This window comes from Mya arenaria, chromosome 7 (genome assembly GCF_026914265.1).
Source record: "Mya arenaria isolate MELC-2E11 chromosome 7, ASM2691426v1".
NCBI lineage: Eukaryota > Metazoa > Mollusca > Bivalvia > Myida > Myidae > Mya > Mya arenaria.
In genome coordinates, this window is record NC_069128.1 from 2,009,917 (window position 1) to 2,031,697 (window position 21,781).

Here is a 21,781-nt window from a genome sequence, read left to right on the forward strand (position 1 = left end):
ACACTGATGATGTGATCATGTGGTATGGAAGCGTACAACGTATAAACTGATGATGCAATCGTGTAGTATTGAAGCGTTTATTGTATAAATTGTTGATTTGATCATATTAAATGGTTGTGTATATCGTTTGCTCTGATGGTGTGATCATGTAGTATGGAAGCGTACATCGTATACTCTGATAGTGTGATTATGTAGTATGAAAGCGTACATCGTATACACTGATGATGTGATTATGTAGTATGGAAGCGTATATCGTAAACACTGATGGTGTAATCATGTAGTATGGAAACGTACAACATATACACTGATGATGTGATTATGTAGTATGGAAGCATACAACGTATACACTGATGATGTAATCATGTAGTATGGAAGCGTACAGCGTACACACTGATGATGTAATCGTGTAGTATGGAAGCGTACAACGTATACACTGATGATGCGAGCATGTGATATGAAAGCATACATCGTATACACTGATGATGCAAGCATGTGGTATGGAAGCGTATATCGTATTGACTGTTGATGTGATCATGTAGTATGGAAGCGTACAATGTATACACTGATGAAGTGATCATGTAGTATGGAATCGTTCAACGTATACACTGATGATGTAATCATGTAGCATGGAAGTACAAAGTATACACTGATGATGTAATCATGTAGTATGTAAGCGTACAATGTATACTCCGATGGTGTGATAATGTAGTATGGAAACGTTCAATGTATACACTGATGATGTCATCATGTAGCATGGAAGCGTACAATGTATACTCTGATGGTGTGATCATGTAGTATTTAAGCGTTCAACGTTTACACTGATGATGCGATAATGTAGTATGGAAGCGCTCAACGTATACACTGATGATGCGATAATGTAGTATGGAAGCGTACAATGTATACACTGATGGTGTGATCATGTAGCATGGAAGCGTACCATGTATACACTGATGGTGTTATCATGTAGCATGGAAGCGTACAACGAATACACTGATGATGTAATCATGTAGCATGGAAGCGTATATCGTACACACTGATGCTGTGAACATGTAATATGGAAGCGTAGACCGTATTAACTGATGATATGACCATGAAGTACGGAAGCGCACAATATATAAACTGATGGTGTGAGCATGAAGTAAGGAAGCGTACAGAATATAAACTGATGATATGATCATGAAGTATGGAAGCGTACAACGTATTAAGTTATTAACTGATGATATGGTATACACTGATGATGCGAGAATGTGGTATAGAAGCGAACATCGTATACACTGATGACGTAATGATGTAGTATGGAAGCGTTCATCGTATACACTGATGATGCGAGAATGTGGTATAGAAGCGAACATCGTATACACTGATGAGGTGATGATGTAGTATGGAAGCGTTCATCGTATACACTGATGATGCGAGCATGCAGTATGGAAGCATACATTGTATACACTGATGATGCAAACATGTGGTATTGAAGCGTATATCGTATAGACTGATCATACGAGCATGTGTTATGGAAGCGTACATCGTATATACTGATGATGCGAGCATGTGGTATGGAAGCGTACATCGTAAATACTGATGATGTGGTATGGAAGCGTATATCGTATATACTGATGATGCGAGCATGGAAACGTACATAGTATACAATGATGCTGTGAGGTAGGTCAAAACGTTCGATTCACACTTCACTATGTCACAAATGGCAATGCACAGATATGTAACAAGGCCCTTCATTCTTGTGTAAATTATTGTTGAGGTATGCCCCCATGGCCAACTGAGACATAACGGACTAATGCTGAAATCAACATCTTGAAAAAACACACAAAACAATGGAAGGTAATAAGCTGATAACCGTTACTTATTATAAACGGCAAGAACTATTCTTAAGGAACGTGCTATTCCCAACTCATACTGATATTAGAATAATTTTGGTATTGTTGTCGATTTGGGTTTGGAAATACTTGATATAGTAATGGATTGTTAACAGCCCTCCTTACATACGTGATATGAAATGCATTTGCCATTCGGGCTTTGATACACATTTTAAAGGTGTCTAAACATGCACTGATTGTTGACATTTTTATACATTTCATACCGAAGTGTTTTCTTTAACAAACAGATCACGTTTGTAATAATTGGTCTACCTACCATAAACTTGATACATTTGATTCTATTCAGAACCATTTGTATGTATTTGCTATCACATAGGATGTATCAACTCTGATGTGAGGTTAATTGGAGGTATTTATCATCAAATTACAAAGTTAAAGCAGTTCATTCAACTTCTGAATCCTGTTCAAGGTCAGTCAATATCTGTCAAGCTCATGTTTCGTTCATATAGCAACATGCAGACACGATCTTTTTTAGGATTTCATTAAGTATCAGTTATAGTCATAATATGGAAAAAAATACATATACAATATTTTAAATAAAATTAGAAGTACCCATGCCATTATATACACATCCACCGTGGACAACGCAGCATCACAGAACTATGACGTCATAATGGTTACGTGATATTTACTACATTTTCGCCGCTGATATATATATATACCCGACGGTATGATACATGTTGCAGACTTGAAGGTTATCCATTTGTGTAACAAACATGATATGATTTAAACTCAAACTTTTCTGAAATATTTTATTCAATTTGTACACAACTCCACATTCTTTATCAATATAATAACACATAAATTATGGATTATAACATTCAACACGAATAACTTATAATCTATATTCATAAACAGTTCTCCTTCCATAAATGTAAATCACCATATGACGTTGTCATTTTTCCACCGGAAGTGACATCGACTTCGCACTTGATGCCTCATCTCCATTGGTTTCCTCCGAATCACTTCCGCTTTTCTTACCCCCCTCACTATGTGTTTTCGTGTGTTTAGCTAAATGGTCACTTCGCATGAACTTTTTGTTACAGATGGGACAAGCGAAACGTTTTTCACCCGTATGCGTACGCAAATGACGTTGAAGTTCGTCAGAGCGTGTAAAACGCTTACCACAGAATAACCAGTTACAAATGAACGGCCTTTCACCTGTATGCCAACGTAAGTGGGCCTTTAAGTGTGATGTTTTCCCGTACACTTTTCCGCATCCGGGTATATGGCAGCTGTGAACGTTCTTCTTTATTAAATGAGCGCCTGCAGGACCTAGACGCTCAGCTTCGTGACAGTTCGGGCATGCGCACGTGGCACGTCCGGAATAGCGTTTGGATGACTTCGGACTCGGAATGTTGGTCATCCCAGGTCGTGACAAGAATGGATTTACAGCAGACGTTCCCAAATCATTAGCTGAAGAATACATTGCTTTGTATGGGTCTTGGAATAGCTGTTGTCCGGAAGAAAATAAAGACCCGGAATTTGAACTGAGAGAATGTCCGAGTTTCAAATCACCAGGATATCCTGACATCTGTGAGTGAAGTCCAGAACTTGGTGACGTCACGTCCGGATACAAATTTCCGGTTCCAGTATGCATGTCCCAAAATGGCGAAACGGGGTTAACAGACGCCCCCACTTCGGTTTTAAGATTTGATCCTAAACCAAACGGCCAAGCGTCATAGTGTTGCGCAGTTACACCAGCAACGCGAGAGTACATTCCGGATATCCCAGTATCCGCCCACGCGGTTTCACTGTGCATTTTCTGTAGGTACGAAGCGGCTTGGGGCGAATCTGATGAATTGTGCGAACCCGAAGACGTTGAACTCACGGAGGGATACAGTAAATCATTTCCGTAAGATCCACTTCCGTTAACGCTAGAAACGGGTCTGACGTAACTCGGTGACGTCGTCGACGTAAACGACGATCTCTGTTGCGGAACGAACAAAAGGTTGGCTGGATCCATTGCCGACGAGTGTTCAGGTTTTTTCCAGGGATAGAATCCTTTACCGACGGCAGCGTCAGCGAGAGGCGGTGGGGATTTCGAGGTGATCTTATTGCACTGTGCGGCCAACATGGCGAGTGGAGCGCCACCTAACGGATGATGTATGTCCTGAAAGAAAACAGAAATAGTTTTTTTTTATCAAATTTTCATACTATTGATATCTGTTGAAATAACTTGGAAAGCAAAAACTTGTTAACTGGTTTAAGTAAATGTTTTCTATATCACATACTAAATGGTTCAGTTTATGTCAACTCTCTTAGAACTGTTGTAAAGGCGATCAATTCACAAACACATGTAAATCTAGAATGTTTTTTGACCCTATGTTAGGATGTTGTCATTTGAAATGGGTGCAGGTGCAGAAAAAAAATGCAAAATCGAAAGAAAAGGTTTTTTTGGCCTTAAAAAGATGCAAAGTGTGTCAATGTAGGTCCGAGTTCATTTAATATAAACATCAAAACAATTGCACTAAACTAGTTTTATCTATCTACTGTGCTTAATCTGAATGATCTATAATTCAGTTTTTGTCATATGTTTTACATGTCAGCATTACACAAGCAACTCTGTTAAGAATAATACCAAAAGTTCAAGGAGACGGCATTATTTTTATTGAGCTATCAACTATAATATCTCAGGGATGGATGCCTTAAATTAACAAAATATCAAAGATTGTAAACAGTTGAAATTACCATTAATATGAAATCAAATTCATATGTCACATTTACATGTTTGAAAATACAATGTATGATTGTTTATTAAAGTCCCATCGACAGTTACAATTGAAACACAAAATAAAATGATTTCAAAACAGTGTTTAGAGTTTCACTGTTTTGATGTTAAGTTTCAGCATAAGAAACGCACATATGGGGAAAATAAGTTGTCAAATGAACCTTAGTAAAAGATATTTAAAAAACAGCACAGGGCGACTGAAATTATCGTTTTAACGAAGTACGCTTGACTCAAGAGGGTACGTGGTACGCAAAATAGACACATTTGGCAAGGCTAGGTACGCAGATTCTCAAAATAATTTAATCCTATTTTTTACGCAGGTTTCTGGTAGGGAATTGAAGCAGTAACCGGTACGCAAGGATTACATCTCATGAAATGCGAATCAATCTTTGATACCATTTTGCAAATCTGAAAATGATTATCTCTTAACACGTTTGTCGCTAATTAGCACATTCCCAACTTTAGCACCAAAGGATGTTTAAGACATCAAAACGATGGAAAAGAAAAAAAAAACGAATCAATCAAAATAAATGTCGCGAGTATCAGGATTATAGATCATTAATGCGATTCAGTACCTTGTAATCTTCCTTTCGTTCATTTCTGATTTACCCTAAATAATTGAGGATTACACGCTATGTTGCAAAATGAGAAAAAGGTACCTGACAAGAAAAGTAACTTGAAAGAGTTTCAGACTTGTGAAATGGTTGATGAAAATTGCACACTGCTAACCGATGAATTTAAACCTTAACGTCTTTCGACATATTAAAAAACCCATCAAACTGTTAGTACATTTTGAGATAATATAATGCCTTCTCATTATATTATATATATGTCTATGTGTATCTAGAAATATAGAATGTATATGCACAATGAAATGAAATAATTACAGTAACTTTATAATGGAAATAACGTGCGTCATAACGCTTATTTGAATGGGCTAGGGATATTTTGATACAGCGTTATTGTAATCATGTTTTAGAACAGAACCTATTTCTTGAAACATCTTAAGCATAACAGGCTTAAATCCCTTATTACATTGCTTGTATTTGATTTTCCTGATCAAAAAGCAGTTTATCATTATTATATTTCAAAACACTCAAGACTCAGACCTCTTTAAAAGAGAGAATTAAAGAAATTAAGCCAACACAAAAAAATATTGAGCTTAGCTCAACCGTGTTATAGGGGATTTAGATATTTCAAGAAACTTGGGCTAAATCATTGTGTACTAGTCTTATAAACTATCTGTTCTGTTCTGTTCTGTGTAAATAATCATGAAATTACTTGTATTTTGAAGTAGCAAACAGCCAAATAAGATGCCCAATTGTTGTCATATATGTGTATAGAATGGACAATACGCTTGACACACGGTCTTATATCGTTCAAACCTTTTCAGATCTTGTAACATCTTTTAACCATTTTAATCTTGAACTCATTTCAATTAGAGATTCAAATTTAAAGTACATAATTGCTGTTAAGGCCTTACGAATCTTAAAGCACTAAACAACCGTATTTCCTATGTCGGATTATTATTGAAATCCAGTCAGCCTGCTAGTTTTAAGTGGCTCTGTTTTCCGTCATCTTGAGTACTGAGTAATTATTTGCAATAAAACTATCGTTCCATAATTTAAATTTCGTTTGATCTTTACGGTTGATACAATATTACAGATCGTCTGAGTTGAACGAAATTATCATTGGATATAATTTTATGGTCAAACGGTAATAATCTATTTAGGAAAAGTTAATTCTGATTTATGGTATTTTCTGTACGGTTTATTGCGATTTAATTTTCATACAGAAGTACGGATTGAGGAAGGACAAAAACTTTAATACTAAATGATTAAGACGGTATAAATGTCTTTATGCCAATAGTTCATTTTGACTTAACCAAAAAAGTCCATTTATACGTCAATACTTCTGTGTTTCTAGGAACTTGGTAAACACACTATCAACTGCTAAGGTCATCTGCCTCATTCAACTATGTAAATAAAATAGTTAAGACATTCTGTCCGTCCGTCCGTCCGTTCGTCCGTCTGTCAGTATGTCTGTCTTGTAGTGACAGAAATTAAATGCACCGACCTTGACTGAGTTCAAGACATTGCATGTTAAAGGGAAACATTTTTGTACTGTCTCCTATAATTCTTTAAAAGGATGGCTGTGTACGCTATGTTTTAAATGCAAAATATGTATATGTGTTATGTTGTACGAAGATGAACCAGAAATAGATCATATATAGTTAGGTTTAAATGGAAAATAAAACGGGTGCTTTGAAAAAGTATTACTAAAATAATATTTCTCAATGCACGTGACTTATTGCAAATATATAAAATTTATCTAAAAGGAAAATATATTTTACGTAAATATATATCATTCCATGGCAACACTATACGCAACCAGTGAAATCATTTTGAAACAAAATTTCTTCGATGGTCAGTATAAAAACAGAATCAAGGGAAGAAGTTGTTGAAATGTCTGCCAATCAAATTAGTTTTGTCAGGACGAACATTTCAGTTTACAATATTGAACAAACTTCTATGCTGTAGTTGTGTTCGATTATCCACGAAATCCTGTTACTATGTAAATTTAGCTAATTTAAAACAAATATCTAGCAAGTGAAACTGCCCAGTGCTGGTCAGGTGCCGTATGCATAAAGCTTCTTAAAACATTTTCAATTTATTGTAAAAAATGTTATTTTTTTCTAGCTTGAATTTAAAACAAACTAGCAACGTTTTTACTCCCTAGATATGAAAATAATAAAGAAAAAGGGCATCATTAATAAATATAAATTTGATGGAATATAGAGTGTATTAAGAAGTCCACAATGTTTACTTAATGCAATGTTACTTAAATGTTTAATGAATACGACACAATGATGCATTTTAAAGCAAGATTAGTTTATGCAGAAGTGCAGATGAATTTATTCCCAAAATTGTTAAAAGTACTAGGTTTTGTTGAATTGATGAAAAGACGGGGAAACGAACCGCAAACATTTTTTTCTCAACTTTATATTAAGCGAATGAGAACTATAAACACCAAGAAAATTGAAGGAAAAGAACGCGTATAGAAGTTATAAACATGATAACGAGCGAGAGAAAAAATCTGCAACCCATAAACATACTGCCGCCCAGAAAACCATAAATTCTAATTAATCCTTTTATTAAGCATCTTAGCACCTTTGAAATAACGAGTAGATCTAACACGAATTGAACCTGCTTTCATGCTTGGTTCTAATTATTCTAATATACGTTTTCTCCACCCCCTTTTTGGCTTAACGGCTTAATAATTTCGTTTTTTCTGTCTTCAAGTATTTTAAGCGTGAGTGTGGTACGCCCATTTCTTTCAACGTCCCTGTGTTTTATCATTCATAATTTGCAGAAAATAACATTTTCTAAGCAAAACCATCTTCTTAGAAGCTATGCACATAACTTTCATTAGGCTTTCATTTTTCCTTAATTATGAAAGAAATAGATGTTTAACATTTATTATTAGCTTTTCTGATTAAACCAAGAAGTACAGAAAATATAAAAGAGCAACAAAATCTGTATAATGATTATATAGTAATTAGAAACTGAAACTAGAAACATCCAAGAATGTGTATTTTACATACCCCTACAAGCGTTGCAACTCCAGTCATTATAAACAAACAAGACGGTTAAATTCTATACATCCTCACTGTATTACTATCTGGACAGTTTTCATCTATATTTGGACTTGTTTAGTGATTAAAAGGATGGAGGGTTTCCACTTTCATTTAAGGCAAAAATCACTGGTTTTGCGAATATTCAATGAAAAGTGGGCGTGTCGAGTGGAATAATGGAAGGCGGAAGGGGTGTGTCAGCAGTGCAGTGAAGGCTAGACGTGTTTTCATTGGTCGGTTTGATGAAATGCGTATTGGGAGGCACAGAGGCAATCCAAAGCATTTAGATAGGCGTATTTTCGAACCACAAATGGGCGTATTGGGCTGTTTTCTTCGTGAAAGAGATTTCTATGATATTATCAGCTGGAATTTCGCGCAAAGAGACGATCTTGTTAGATGAAAACGTTCGATAAAACAGAAATTGAATAGTAGCGATTAATTTTACACGAGTATGAAATTATTAGACGTGATTGAATAAAAAGATAAGCATCAGTAGTATAATATCTAAAAATTAGATTATTGGCCATTTATCTGATTATTATGATGAAATGTTTGATGCTCGATTTTATGTTTCAATTTGACAAGAATGGTGTTAACGTAATAATAACGGCGTTTAATTGAATAAAGCGAATAAGGTGGTGCTAGGCACGTTTGATGGGAGCAAGGATAATCCCAAATGAATTCAGTTTAAACGTATTTATTTTACAACGATTGTGAAACAAGTAATAACAGCATTATATTAATCACTCTCGTTGGCACGATGTTACGCGAGAGTGTGGTCTTGTGGTGTGGGGGAAACGGGAGTAACCGAAGAATTCCACTTGTCCGGGTTGGTGACCACAAACCAAACTCACATTTATCCCAAATTAATTTGAATTTTAGCTCATCCGTTTTTTGAAAAATGAATATGCTCGTCTGCTTTTCAAAGTAAAAATGGAGGTATTATCATGACCTGGCGTGATCATGATCATGGCGTTGGTGTCAGCGTTGTCGTCGCCGTGGTCGTAATTGTTCAGTTATGCCCCCATTTTGACTAAAGGAAAACAACAGACGATCCTTATTGTTGGCGCTGTAGTTACTTTAAGTTCTTTGCACATAGTACGATTAATACGTTTAGTGGAAATAGTTCGCATTCTAGACCTACTTTTACAAATTTCATGTACACGGTAATATGCGAATACGCATATTAAACATTTCGTTTGAAAATTAGACACATAAAAGACCATACTGTGCAAAAAATACATTTTAATATCCCGAGTAGTAAATGCTCGACGGTAAATGTTAAAGTATGCTACCAGTTTAATGTAGCAAGCCATACTAGAAAGCATACCAATTCACATACGGCCCATTTGAGTTATTGAAATCGCTGTTCAATGCTTTATATCTTGCGGTTGATTAGAAATAAAAGGATATCTAGCTAGTGTGTGGCTATCTATGAAATGCGCGAACTGGTGTTAAACATTTCTCTGACTAATTTGCAATCAGTGCCTTGCTTTATGTACAGATTCACGGTATAACTAGATGAAAATGCTGATGCAATGAATCAGTGTTGTTAAACAGTTTTATACTGATGTTGTCCATATGGTGTTTTTTTTATTTAAATATTTTATTTTAAAAGATACTGGTGCAGGGTCGGCCTATTCTTGGTTGGTGAAGCTTTGAGTGGCTTAATGTGTATTAAGCAACGCAAATTAAAAAATTAATCATTTTATTTCTACTGTCCAAAACTTTAGATACGCGTATAAGCATTCCATTTTAACAACATATATTGTATATGTTCTTTAAAGAGGCACACTTTATGTCTACATTTGATAAATGTAAAACTTTTTTTAAATTTAATGCATTATGTATAACTCCTTAATAAACAAAAGTAAAAAAAAACAAGATGATTTGTGTAGAATTAGAAAAATAAAAGCCTTTACCAATGGAGTTTTGAATAAATAGCTACGTGGCCTAATTCCTTATTAAAAACCGTCAAAATATCGATTATATTTTGAAATTTACATGTACACAAATCATTTGTATTTTATATTGTGATCATTCAAATGAGTTAAACAGAATTATGCATCAGAATGTCATTTTTATGTTACACAAATATTTTGTTTTGTTGCATGGATTTTTAAGAATAAAAAAGCGAGCGAAAAAATGTTTTTCATTTTTCTCTTTAAATCAAAGCGAGCGAAGAGCGAAAAAAGATTGATAAAAAGAGATTTATGTTGACCTTACAGAGAAACGTGTCCCTGTTGTAATTGCATTTAAATCAGCTGTCTTAATCTATATACTTGTATCATTAACTTGTATCCTTGTTAGCTGTTGAATAAATGATAAGACATGAGGTTGAATAGAGTTGAAATGTTCTATAATTATAGGACTAGTTCACTTTTATCGAAGGGCTCCTGGTACTACAAAAAAGTTCTATATTGTGATGCATTAAACTAAACCTTAAGCAGTTCTAAAGGAATCGAATGCCATATGTCGTGCTGCATTACAATCACACGTTAGCAATTCTGAAGGAATCGAATGCCCTATGTTGTGCTGCATTGCACTCACACGTTAGCGATACTGAATGAATCGAATGCCATATGTCGTGCTGCATTACACGCACACATTAGCGATTCTAGAGGAATCGAATGTTCTATGTCGTGCTGCATAAAACTCACACTGTAGAGATACTGAAGGAAATGAATGCCCTATATCGTGCTTCATTGCACTCACACGTTAGCGATTCTGACCGAAATGAATGTCTAAAGTCGTGCTGTTTTACTCTCACACGTTGGCGGTTCTGACGGAAATGAATGTCTTATGTCGTGCTGCATTACTCTCACACGTTGGCGATTCTGCCGGAAAATGAATGTTTAATGTCGTGTTGTATTACTCTCATACGTTGGCAATTCTACCGGAAATGAATGTCCTATGTCGTGCTATATTACTCTCATACGTTGGCGATTCTACCGGAAATGAATGTCCTATGTCGTGCTATATTACTCTCATACGTTAATTGAATGTCCTATGTTGTGTTGAATGACTCTAACACGGAAGCGATTCTGCTAGAAATGAATGCACTATGTCGTGCTGCATTCACAGGTTAGCGATTCTGCTGGAATTGAATGTTCTATGTCGTGTTGCAAGACTCTAACACGTGAGCGATTCTGCTGGAATTTAATGCACTATGCCGTGTTGCAATACTCTAAGACGTGAGCGATTTTGTTGGAATTGAATGCACTATGTCGCGTTGCAAGACTCTAACACGTGAGCGATTCTACTGGAATTTAATGTCCTATGTCGTGTTCCAAGACTCTAAGACGTGAGCGATTATACTGGAATTTAATGCATTAAATGCCAGTACAATCGCTCACGTCTTAGAGTCTTGCAACACGACATAGCTCAAATTTCTATGGCGAATGAAATCCGTCAAATCAGCTCTATGTTCAATGTCCAAAGAAGTGCGTCGTATCAACTCGACATACAATGTCAGATTTAGGACGTCGAATTAGCTCGACATTAAATGAAAAAAAACGGCGTCACATCAGCTAGACATTCAATGTCACATGTAGGATATCACATCAGCTCGACATTCAATGTCCAAAGAAGGACGTCGCATTAGCTCGACATTCTACGTCAAAATAACGGCATCACATCAGCTTGACATTCAATGTCAGATGTAGGACGTCGAATTAGCTCAACATTCAATGTCAAAATAACGGCATCATATCAGCTTGACATTCAATGTACAAAGAAGGACGTCACATCAGCTCGACATTCAATGTCAAAATAACGCCATAACATCAGCTTGACATTCAATGTCAGATGTAGAATATCACATCAGCTCGACATTCAATGTCAGATATATGACGAATTAGCTCGACATTCAATGTCAAAATAAGGACGTCGCATCAGCTCGACTTTCAATGTCACATGTAGGATATCACATCAGCTCGACATTCAATGTCAGATAAAGGACGTCGAATTAGCTCGACATTCAATAACAGAATAAGGGCGTCACATCAGCACGACATTCAATGTCAGATGTAGGATATTGCATCTGCTCGACATTCAATGTCCAAAGAAGTACGTCACATCAGCTCGACATTCAATGTCAAAATAACGCCATAACATCAGCTTGACATTCAATGTCAGATGTAGAATATCACATCAGCTCGACATTCAATGTCAGATATATGACGAATTAGCTCGACATTCAATGTCAAAATAAGGACGTCGCATCAGCTCGACTTTCAATGTCACATGTAGGATATCACATCAGCTCGACATTCAATGTCAGATAAAGGACGTCGAATTAGCTCGACATTCAATAACAGAATAAGGGCGTCACATCAGCACGACATTCAATGTCAGATGTAGGATATTGCATCTGCTCGACATTCAATGTCCAAAGAAGTACGTCACATCAGCTCGACATTCAATTTCAGATGTAGGATATCGCATCAGCTCGACATTAAATGTCCAAAGAAGTACGTCACATCAGCTCGACATTCAATTTCAGATGTAGGATATCGCATCAGCTCGACATTAAATGTCCAAAGAAGAAGGTCACATCAGCTCGACATTCAATATCAGTTATAGGAGTCGAATTAGCTCGACATTCAATGTCAGAATAAAGGCGTCACATCAGCTCGACATTTAATGTCAGATGTAGGATATCGCATCTGCTCGACATTCAATGTCCAAAGAAGTACGTCACATCAGCTCGACATTCAATTTCAGATGTAGGATATCGCATCAGCTCGACAATAAATGTCCTAAGAGGAAGGTCACATCAGCTCGACATTCAATATCAGTAATAGGAGTCGAATTTGCTCGATATGCAATGTCAAAATAAGGGCGTCACATCAGCTCGACATTTAATGTCAGATGTAGGATATCGCATCTGCTCGACATTCAATGTCCAAAGAAGGACGTCACATCAGCTCGACATTCAATGTCCAAAGAAGGACGTCACATCAGCTCGATATTTAATGTCAGATGTATGATATCGCATCAGCTCGACATTCAATGTCCAAATAAGGGCGTCACATCAGCTCGACATTCAATGTCCAAATAAGGGCGTCACATCAGCTCGACATTCAATGTCCAAATAAGGGCGTCACATCAGCTCGACATTCAATGTCCAAATAAGGACGTCATATCAGCTCGATATTTAATGTCAGATGTATGATATCGCATCAGCTCGACATTCAATGTCCAAATAAGGGCGTCACATCAGCTCGACATTCAATGTCCAAATAAGGGCGTCACATCAGCTCGACATTCAATGTCCAAATAAGGGCGTCACATCAGCTCGACATTTAATGTCCAAAGAAGGACGTCACATCAGCTCGACATTCAATGTCCAAAGAAGGGCGTCACATCAGCTCGACATTCAATGTCCAAATAAGGGCGTCACATCAGCTCGACATTCAATGGCCAAAGAAGGGCGTCACATCAGCTCGACATTCAATGTCCAAATAAGGGCGTCACATCAGCTCGATATTCAATGTCCAAATAATGGCGTCACATCAGCTCGACATCCAATGTCCAAATAAGGGCGTCACATCAGCTCGACATTCAATATCCAAATAAGGGCGTCACATCAGCTCGACATTCAATGTCCAAATAAGGGCGTCACATCAGCTCGACATTCAATGTGCAAAGAAGGACGTCACATCAGCTCGACATTCAATGTCCAAAGAAGGACGTCACATCAGCTCGACATTCAATGTCCAAAGAAGGACGTCGCATCAGCTCGACATTCGATGTTGAATGTAGGATGTTGAATCAGGTTGATCTTCAAATGAGTGACTTTGAATCGTACCAGCAAGATATGCTATTTCGGAATGTGTTGTAGTATGTTGAAACAGTTCGACATTCACTGTCGACTACTGTTTGTCATGCAAGATTGAATGTTAAATGTCGTTTTTGTATGTCTTCGGTCGTATGTCAAGTGAGATCGTCATTACAGGTATAATGGCGTATGTCAAGTCAGATCGTCATTGTAGGTATCTTGTCGTATGTCAAGTCAGATCGTCATTTTAGGTCTCTTGTCGTATGTCAAGTCAGATTGTCATTACAGGTCTAATGTCGTATGTCGAGTCAGATCGTCATTACAGGTCTAATGTCGTATGTCGAGTCAGATCGTCATTACAGGTCTAATGTCGTATGTCGAGTCAGATCGTCATTTTAGGTCTCTTGTCGTATGTCGAGTCAGATAGCCATTACAGGTCTAATATCGTATGTTCAGTCAGATCGTCATTGTAGGTCCAAAGTCGTATGTCCAGTCAGATCGTCATTGTAGGTCTAATGTCGTATGTCCAGTCAGATCGTCATTGTAGGTCTAATGTCGTATGTTCAGTCAGATCGTAATTGTAGGTCTAATGTCGTTTGTCGAGTCAGATGGTCATTACAAGTCTAATGTCGTATGTCGAGGCAGTTCGTCATTACAGGTTTCATATCGCATGTCAAGTCAGATCGTCTTTACAGGTCTAATGTCGTATGTTCAGTCAGATCGTCATTACAGGCCTAATATCGTCATTACAGGTCTAATATCGTATGTCGAGTCAGATCGTCATTAAAGGTCTAATGTCGTATGTCGAGTCAGATCGTCATTACAGGTCTAATATCGTATGTCGAGTCAGATCGTCATTAAAGGTCTAATATCGTATGTCGAGTCAGATCGTCATTACAGGTCTAATATCGTATGTCGAGTCAGATCGTCATTACAGGTCTAATATCGTATGTCGAGTCAGATCGTCATTACAGTTCTAATATCGTATGTCGAGTCAGATCGTCATTACAGGTCTAATATCGTATGTCGAGTCAGATCGTCATTACAGGTCTAATATCGTATGTCCAGTCAGATCGTTATTGTAGGTCTCATGTCGTATATCCAGTCAGATCGTCATTGTAGGTCTCATGTCGTTTGTTGAGTCAGATCGTCATTACAGGTCTAATATCGTATGTCGAGTCAGATCGTCATTGTATGTCTAATGTTGTATGTTGAGTCAGATTTTCATTGTAGGTCTCATGTCGTATGTCCAGTCAGATCGTCATTGTATGTCTAATGTTGTATGTTGAGTCAGATTTTCATTGTATGTCTAATGTCGTATGTCGATCGTCATTGTAGGTCTCATGTCGTATGTTGAGTCACATCGTCATTGTAGGTCTAATGTCGTATGTCCAGTCAGACCGTCATTGTAGGTCTAATATCGTATGTAGTGTCAAATTGTATTTGCAGTTCTAATATCGGTTGTAGAGCCAGCTCTATAATTAGTTTTCAATATATATATATTGTTGAGCAGCTAAGTATGCCTTAAAGATTCAATGTAACAACATTCATGGCCACACAATCAAATTAACATGTTACAAATCATTTTAACAATTCAATCTCGTTCTTTAACCACATTCTTGTTACTTGGAAGTATTGCGATGTTGCGCTAGACTCCGACGGGTTTTATAGTCAACAGTATGCACACAAAGTTGCATAACAAGAAAGTAAATTAAATTGACAGTAATACCTCGAAAACCGCAATTTTAACCAATGATCAAACGTCGCCTTGCACGAGATTGACATTTTCTACTTTCCCATGTCAGCCCAGATTAACAAACAATAAAACCTAATGTTCTATCGAAGCAAAATAATTTAAAGACGTAAATTTCACCATAAAACGCTCGTATTCCTAAATTTCGGACCATTCCGCGCCGAATCTTTTCGGTACTAATTCGCTCACACGCGGAGCGCAGTAAAGCGATTCGCCGGAAGCCACGTTTATCATCTGTCGCTTTTTGTGTATCACTCCGCGGGGAATAGGAAAAATTAGTGCCCCCTACTCAGAGGTCAAGCGCGGGTGATTTAGGGGCTTCTATGTTTGCACAATTACTTGAATAAAGTGTATTAAAGACTACTGACCAAAGATGGACATAATTATGACCGATCTGTTTTAAGCCCCGTGCCTTGAAGATAATGATGAAGAGGGATAGACAAGTTTGACTTCAAAATTACTCCTTCTCTAGCAAACATTACTTGTAAGCGTACGCAGTAGTATTTCAGGAAAATTACATTAAAAGGCAAGATTAAGGTCTTCAAATAAGTTTCCGTAAGTTGGATACTGCAGTCAGTGGCATGTTGGTGTACAACCATCTCTTTCATTTCCTTGCGTTTACGGTACACAGAGATGTGTGGAACAATGATCTATTAAAACAGTCCATGGTTGATATAAACGCCGTAAATAGTTATGATGCTGTTAAGCGCAAACAAGTCTCTTTAATAACGTTGGTATCGTCGAATGATCGGCACACGCATTGAAACCGCTTTGCGACTGATCGGTAACCAGTCGTTGTTGAAGCGCCGGTCGGTCACAGACGCATCAGAGATCAATCACAGGTCGCCTTCAGGTTGGACAAGTATAAGAAATGAGGGAAGCATTTTGGAAACCAATCGGTGATTTGAATTAAAACGCTTGAAGAAGACCAATGATACCTCTGAGCAAACAAATCGGTCGCAGCCTGTATTTTGAGCATGTTCAAAAGTCTAGTTGCGACCGATTGCATTTTGCGACCTCTCTGAAACCCTTTAGCGACCTCAGCGAACCCTTAAAACTTTAAAATCATCTTCTCTTTGATTAAATGGCAAGACAAAGCTCACCGTACTCTGATGTGTATTTATTTAATGTGATTTCAGACGTTTCGGTAATATAAATATATAAATTCCATTGTCTGCTTGAATGGCAGTTGTTTAGGAAATATACTTTCAATACTGGCACTGCTCGTATCATGAATACTTTTTTAAGGTAAGCTATGAAATTAAGGGATATATTGGTATTGTTACATTATGGATATTAATGTATAACTGATAGTATTGCCTACTTCACACTATACGGTATTGCTGCCGTCATATTATTGTTCGATTTGAAATATTTGTTCCATTAACTCATATACGTTGATTTGGTGCCAGCCACATGTTAAGAAAAGGCCGGTCGAGTTATTTGTTGTTTGAAAAGGGAGAAGTATTCTCACTGATATCTTGTATTGTGTTCGTATTTTATTATTTCATCATATTTTTACCCAAATCTTGCTTGGTATACATGTTTTTCACACTGAGGCTGTTTTGTTGTGTTGCCAGGTGTTTAACGTTTTTACCAAGTTTGAAAGACTCGGTTGAAATATTGCGAATACAAATTGAACAAGGAAATCTAGCAAATTGGCGCACATCGTGTAAAAACCTTTCGTTCAAAAGTCAAAGAAATTCATCTATTTTAATATACATCAAATAAATTCAATAATTTCGCCCGGGAAATGGCCTCCTGTTAACAATGCATTCAATGATGTTGTATTATTGTCAATATTTACTTTAATATTTCTTTTGTACAGAACTTGTATGCGGTGGAAAAATTATGGGCTTTGCAAATGAAATGGTAAATATTTATACAGACAAAGTTGTAGATGATAGAATAGGATTTTTGTGAAAATAGTTAACAAGGTGGTTCATAGCATATTGTAAGAGTTTGTATTTTCACGACCTAGGGTATACGAACAAGAAAAGATGAATTCATTGTTGTCGTTTCTATTAAACATTCATTTTATTTCAGTCTTTAAAAAAGAGTATAACATTTTGAGTCGTATTTTACAAATTCTAGGGATAGCAAAATAAGAATCATTTTAAGTGTGATCTGACATTTTTATGGTTTGTGTTTATACATTGAGAGACCACTGCATTTGCATGAAATGCAGACGACGTAAATTACTTTTGCTCGCTTAAATTTCACGATCAGTGTTAATTCTCTAGCATAAAATCATCGCTGTTTTAAATTGTGTCGATTCTGTTTTGAGGTTCACCATTTGCTAAGTTAAGCATTGTTAATTCGCAGTCAATGTGCTAAGCGGCATTGTTATTCTCTGCGGGACATTGCCACTGTGGCGTCGCTTATGCCAATAACAAGTGTTTTTGCCGCAAAGCGTTCATTCACTCTTTAGGGTGCTTTTGACTAGTTTAAATAGCTCTATATGAATTGGACAAAATGTTTTTCATTAGGGATCGGTATTTGACTTCAATAAACGATTCTATTGATGGAGGGTATGGTTATTTTGCTTTAATCGATCTAAGGGCGCTTATGCCAATTATAAAAAGAATTAATCCGTGGTTGAAAATTTGTTTCAATTGTCAAGATCCCCGCGAAAGACTTTGATATAAAATGCTTCGTAAATGCTTCGCACTTTAGTTAAACAGAAACTGATATTAATTGGCAAAAACCTCCGACGACGGTTAGCATTGTTAGATATGCAACAAAATGCTCAAATCGTTTTACCATAAACCATAATTTCCGTTACTGCTGCATAATCGAGAGAACATAATTGATTAACATTAAATGAATTTTATTTATAAACTTATTATGGCCCCTAATTGAAATTGTGCTTATTGACCTGATATGTCGGCCGGCCAGTCGGTCGGTCGGATTGTATATTTGTAACAGTCAATAGTTATAAGTGTTATGAAAAACACATAAACTTGAGAACTATTTGATCGAATACTTGACCTAAGACCATGCCAAGTTAGTTGTACATGACCCCTATTGTTTTAGGAGATTACTAGGTCAATGTCAAGGCCACAGTCAAAAGGTTTATGGCAACATAGTCCACACAACACCTCGAGACCGGTTGAGAAACATCTACCTCCCTTGTCAAAGTGAACAGTGATGTAAAAGCATTTTTTGGTAATTGACTTGAGATCATTTTGACATATGACCATGTTACGTCAATGTTAAGTTGCCTTTGACAAGTAGATGACCTCTATTGCGTTAAGGGTTAATCGAAGGTCAAGGCTACGGTTAGCAGTGCTGTTAAAACATTGTCCTCACAATCACATGAGAGGGAATAGACATATGATCATAAAACTTTAGTGGTATATTGACCAGTAGAACCTTAAATGATGTTTCGATTCTTTGTTCGCGCCATACTCATGGATGTGCTTGACATAGGACCATGCATTTTCACCTGTTGTTGTCTGAGGGTAGGTTTAAGCAAATGCGGTCTAGCAAATGGTTCTGAAAATCGGCTTTCGGGCGTCATTATGTTTTCGAAATATCTTGTTGCTTTACATGTTATAGTAGCACTGATGTGAAGAATATCAAACACATCCTACAATTCAAAAGCATCCGTCTCAAAATAAAACTAATTCATTTTCGAGACCGGACAGTTTTTTTGCATCAGTGACCTTGACATTGGCATGTCATAGTGACGTCACTGGTAAGTTTGATCGAAAGGTTATTGTAACCAAGACGTGTTTTGCTCAATCGTATGTCAATACATGTTTTACTTTTCGACTTGGTTGTCGTTCTAAGAGCCCACGTTGTAAAGTGGTAAGTTCTGACACTACTCTTTATTACACGTTGTAGTTCTTAGCCAGTCAGTGTGCAACGTTTTACTCTACATATGTAAATACTAAGTAAATATAAGTATTGTAGGGGGCGCTGTATAGCGCGGGAAAGTGACGTAGTTTAGTGGCATTTGGTGAGCGGTGGTCATTTGTACACAGACTGATCTCAGGGCAACATTAAAATTTATTAAACTATTGAGATGTATACCCCTCTTAGTGTAATGTTTTGTTGAACTCTCCGATAGTCATTTTGTACTAAATGGAGTTATGTTGAGATGAAATCGTTCTCTCATAATTGGAGGGGTAATCTGCTAAACACTAAAACGTGTTCCGTGCATGTTACGTATACAGGTTTTCTTGCACATTTAAAAAAAGATAAACTAGTTTTTTCCCGAATGGCCAGTATCGCAGAGAATAATACTCCATGTTATCTTTAAACAAATAAATGTAGTTCTGATAAACATTCAGAGCATGTCTTTCGATAGAATTGTGATATGTTCAGTTTGGAGGTGATCTATGTATATGTACACGCTTTAAATGGAAGTCATTTGTGCTAAAAATTGTTAAATATTGGACAGGCATTATATAAATGCACATATTGAATAGTTATAGAGGATTCTTAGGGCGTTATGGCGTTGTGTCATCCTCTTGTATCTGTTGTTACCCTAATGAACTCGTCTGGTCAGCGCAAAAGGAGTTGCTTGTTTTTGGTAAGGGTATGTTGATATAAAATAAATACACATATTAAACTTGTCTGTTTAGCATTTTGCAAAAGAGGTGCCAACTAAAACGGATTTTCATACTGGAAAATAACATCTTCATCATCATCATTCCCGTCGTCAGTGTCGTCATCATTATGATAGTTTTTAATGTCGTAGTCGTCGTTGTTATCGCAAAACCTATCAGCATATCTGTAGTATTCGCCGTGGTTGTTCTTCTGAGATATTAGATTATCGCCGACCTCACTTTTTCCCCTTCTCTCCTCCTACTTAGTATCATCGTCATCATCGCTGTTGTCGTCGTCGTTGTTGTCGTCATCAATAAATGTTCGCGTCATCACCATTGTAGAGGCAATACATATACTATCGATTAATTGGACGTAAGCTCAAATCAACTTCAATTATAGTCTTATGTTATCATTGCGGTCTAATAAATCATATACTATCAAAATGATACTCAAGTACTCAAATTTGTGTTTAAATGTGTCTAAATGCTTATAGCATTATTATAAACACATATCCTTTTATATTGAAGTGTAAAGTTTCAACTGATAAAGATTACACACAGAGAGTCTATTTTCATAACTATACAGGATGCAAGATGACTCGGTGTTTATTTTTATTGAAATTGTATAATCCATCAATATATACTTATTATAAACAAGCTGTACCTTTCTCGCGTTCTTTCGACCATAGCGGCATCCAAAGTCATCGGAAAACATAGGTACATACAGTCGTCAGGCAAACTTATATTTCCACACTTATATAAGATCTATTACACTCTGATCACGACGTTCATTGCTCACACTCAGTATTTTTCGAATATTCAATAAGTTAAATGTTCGAGTGTTTACTTTATGCGGAAAACCTCGGTCAATATTGCGGCATCGACAACCATTGGTTCGGCCTCCTTTCCGCCCATTTTTCGTTGCGTTTAATTGTACTTTTTTAAGAGGCGTGATAAGATAAAAATCCGTTAAAGACCTAGTTTAAGAAATGTTTGATATGACAATCCCCTCCTGTTAATTGCACTGATGTCACAGAAGGGGCCAATTTCATGTGTATTTGTTTATTGGATCAGGGCCATTTAGGGTCCATTTCAAGAATAAAACCTCCAGAACTGCACAGCAGGATACTCAGATTGGAGACCTGATAAGACAATAAGTCAATTAGATTAAGATCAATACACAGAGGTTTTTAACTATACGTTTTGTTTTGTTTGTTTTTTTTTTTTTTTTTTTTTTTTTTTTTTTTTTTTTTTTTTTGGGGGGGGGCAATTATAGAAGGATTAAACTAGGCCTTTAAAAGCAGATTGAAAATATTTGATTTATTTACGATATAATTATGTTGAAATTCGTTTGTGTTCCCAATAAATAAAACTAAATAGGAATATTCATAAATACATACGTATAAATCTCGCTTTAATGATACATCATGTAA

At 36.6% G+C, this 21,781-nt stretch overlaps 1 protein-coding gene across 2 annotated transcripts; it reads right to left on the reverse strand.

Annotated features, from left to right (window-relative positions):
• Window positions 1-2,678: 2,678 nt before the first annotated feature.
• On the reverse strand, window positions 2,679-21,050 carry LOC128241811 (transcription factor Sp9-like). 2 transcript variants are annotated; one of them, XM_052958895.1, is made up of 2 exons: window positions 21,013-21,050; window positions 2,679-4,005 (listed from the first exon to the last, which is right to left on the reverse strand). In XM_052958895.1, exon 2 carries the CDS (start codon window positions 3,967-3,969, stop codon window positions 2,788-2,790), a length of 1,182 nt encoding a protein of 393 aa, XP_052814855.1. In that variant the 5' UTR covers window positions 3,970-4,005; window positions 21,013-21,050; the 3' UTR covers window positions 2,679-2,787. The 2 variants fall into 2 exon arrangements, with proteins under 2 accessions (XP_052814855.1, XP_052814854.1); XM_052958894.1 differs by lacking the exon at window positions 21,013-21,050 and adding an exon at window positions 8,228-8,295.
• Window positions 21,051-21,781: the final 731 nt, after the last annotated feature.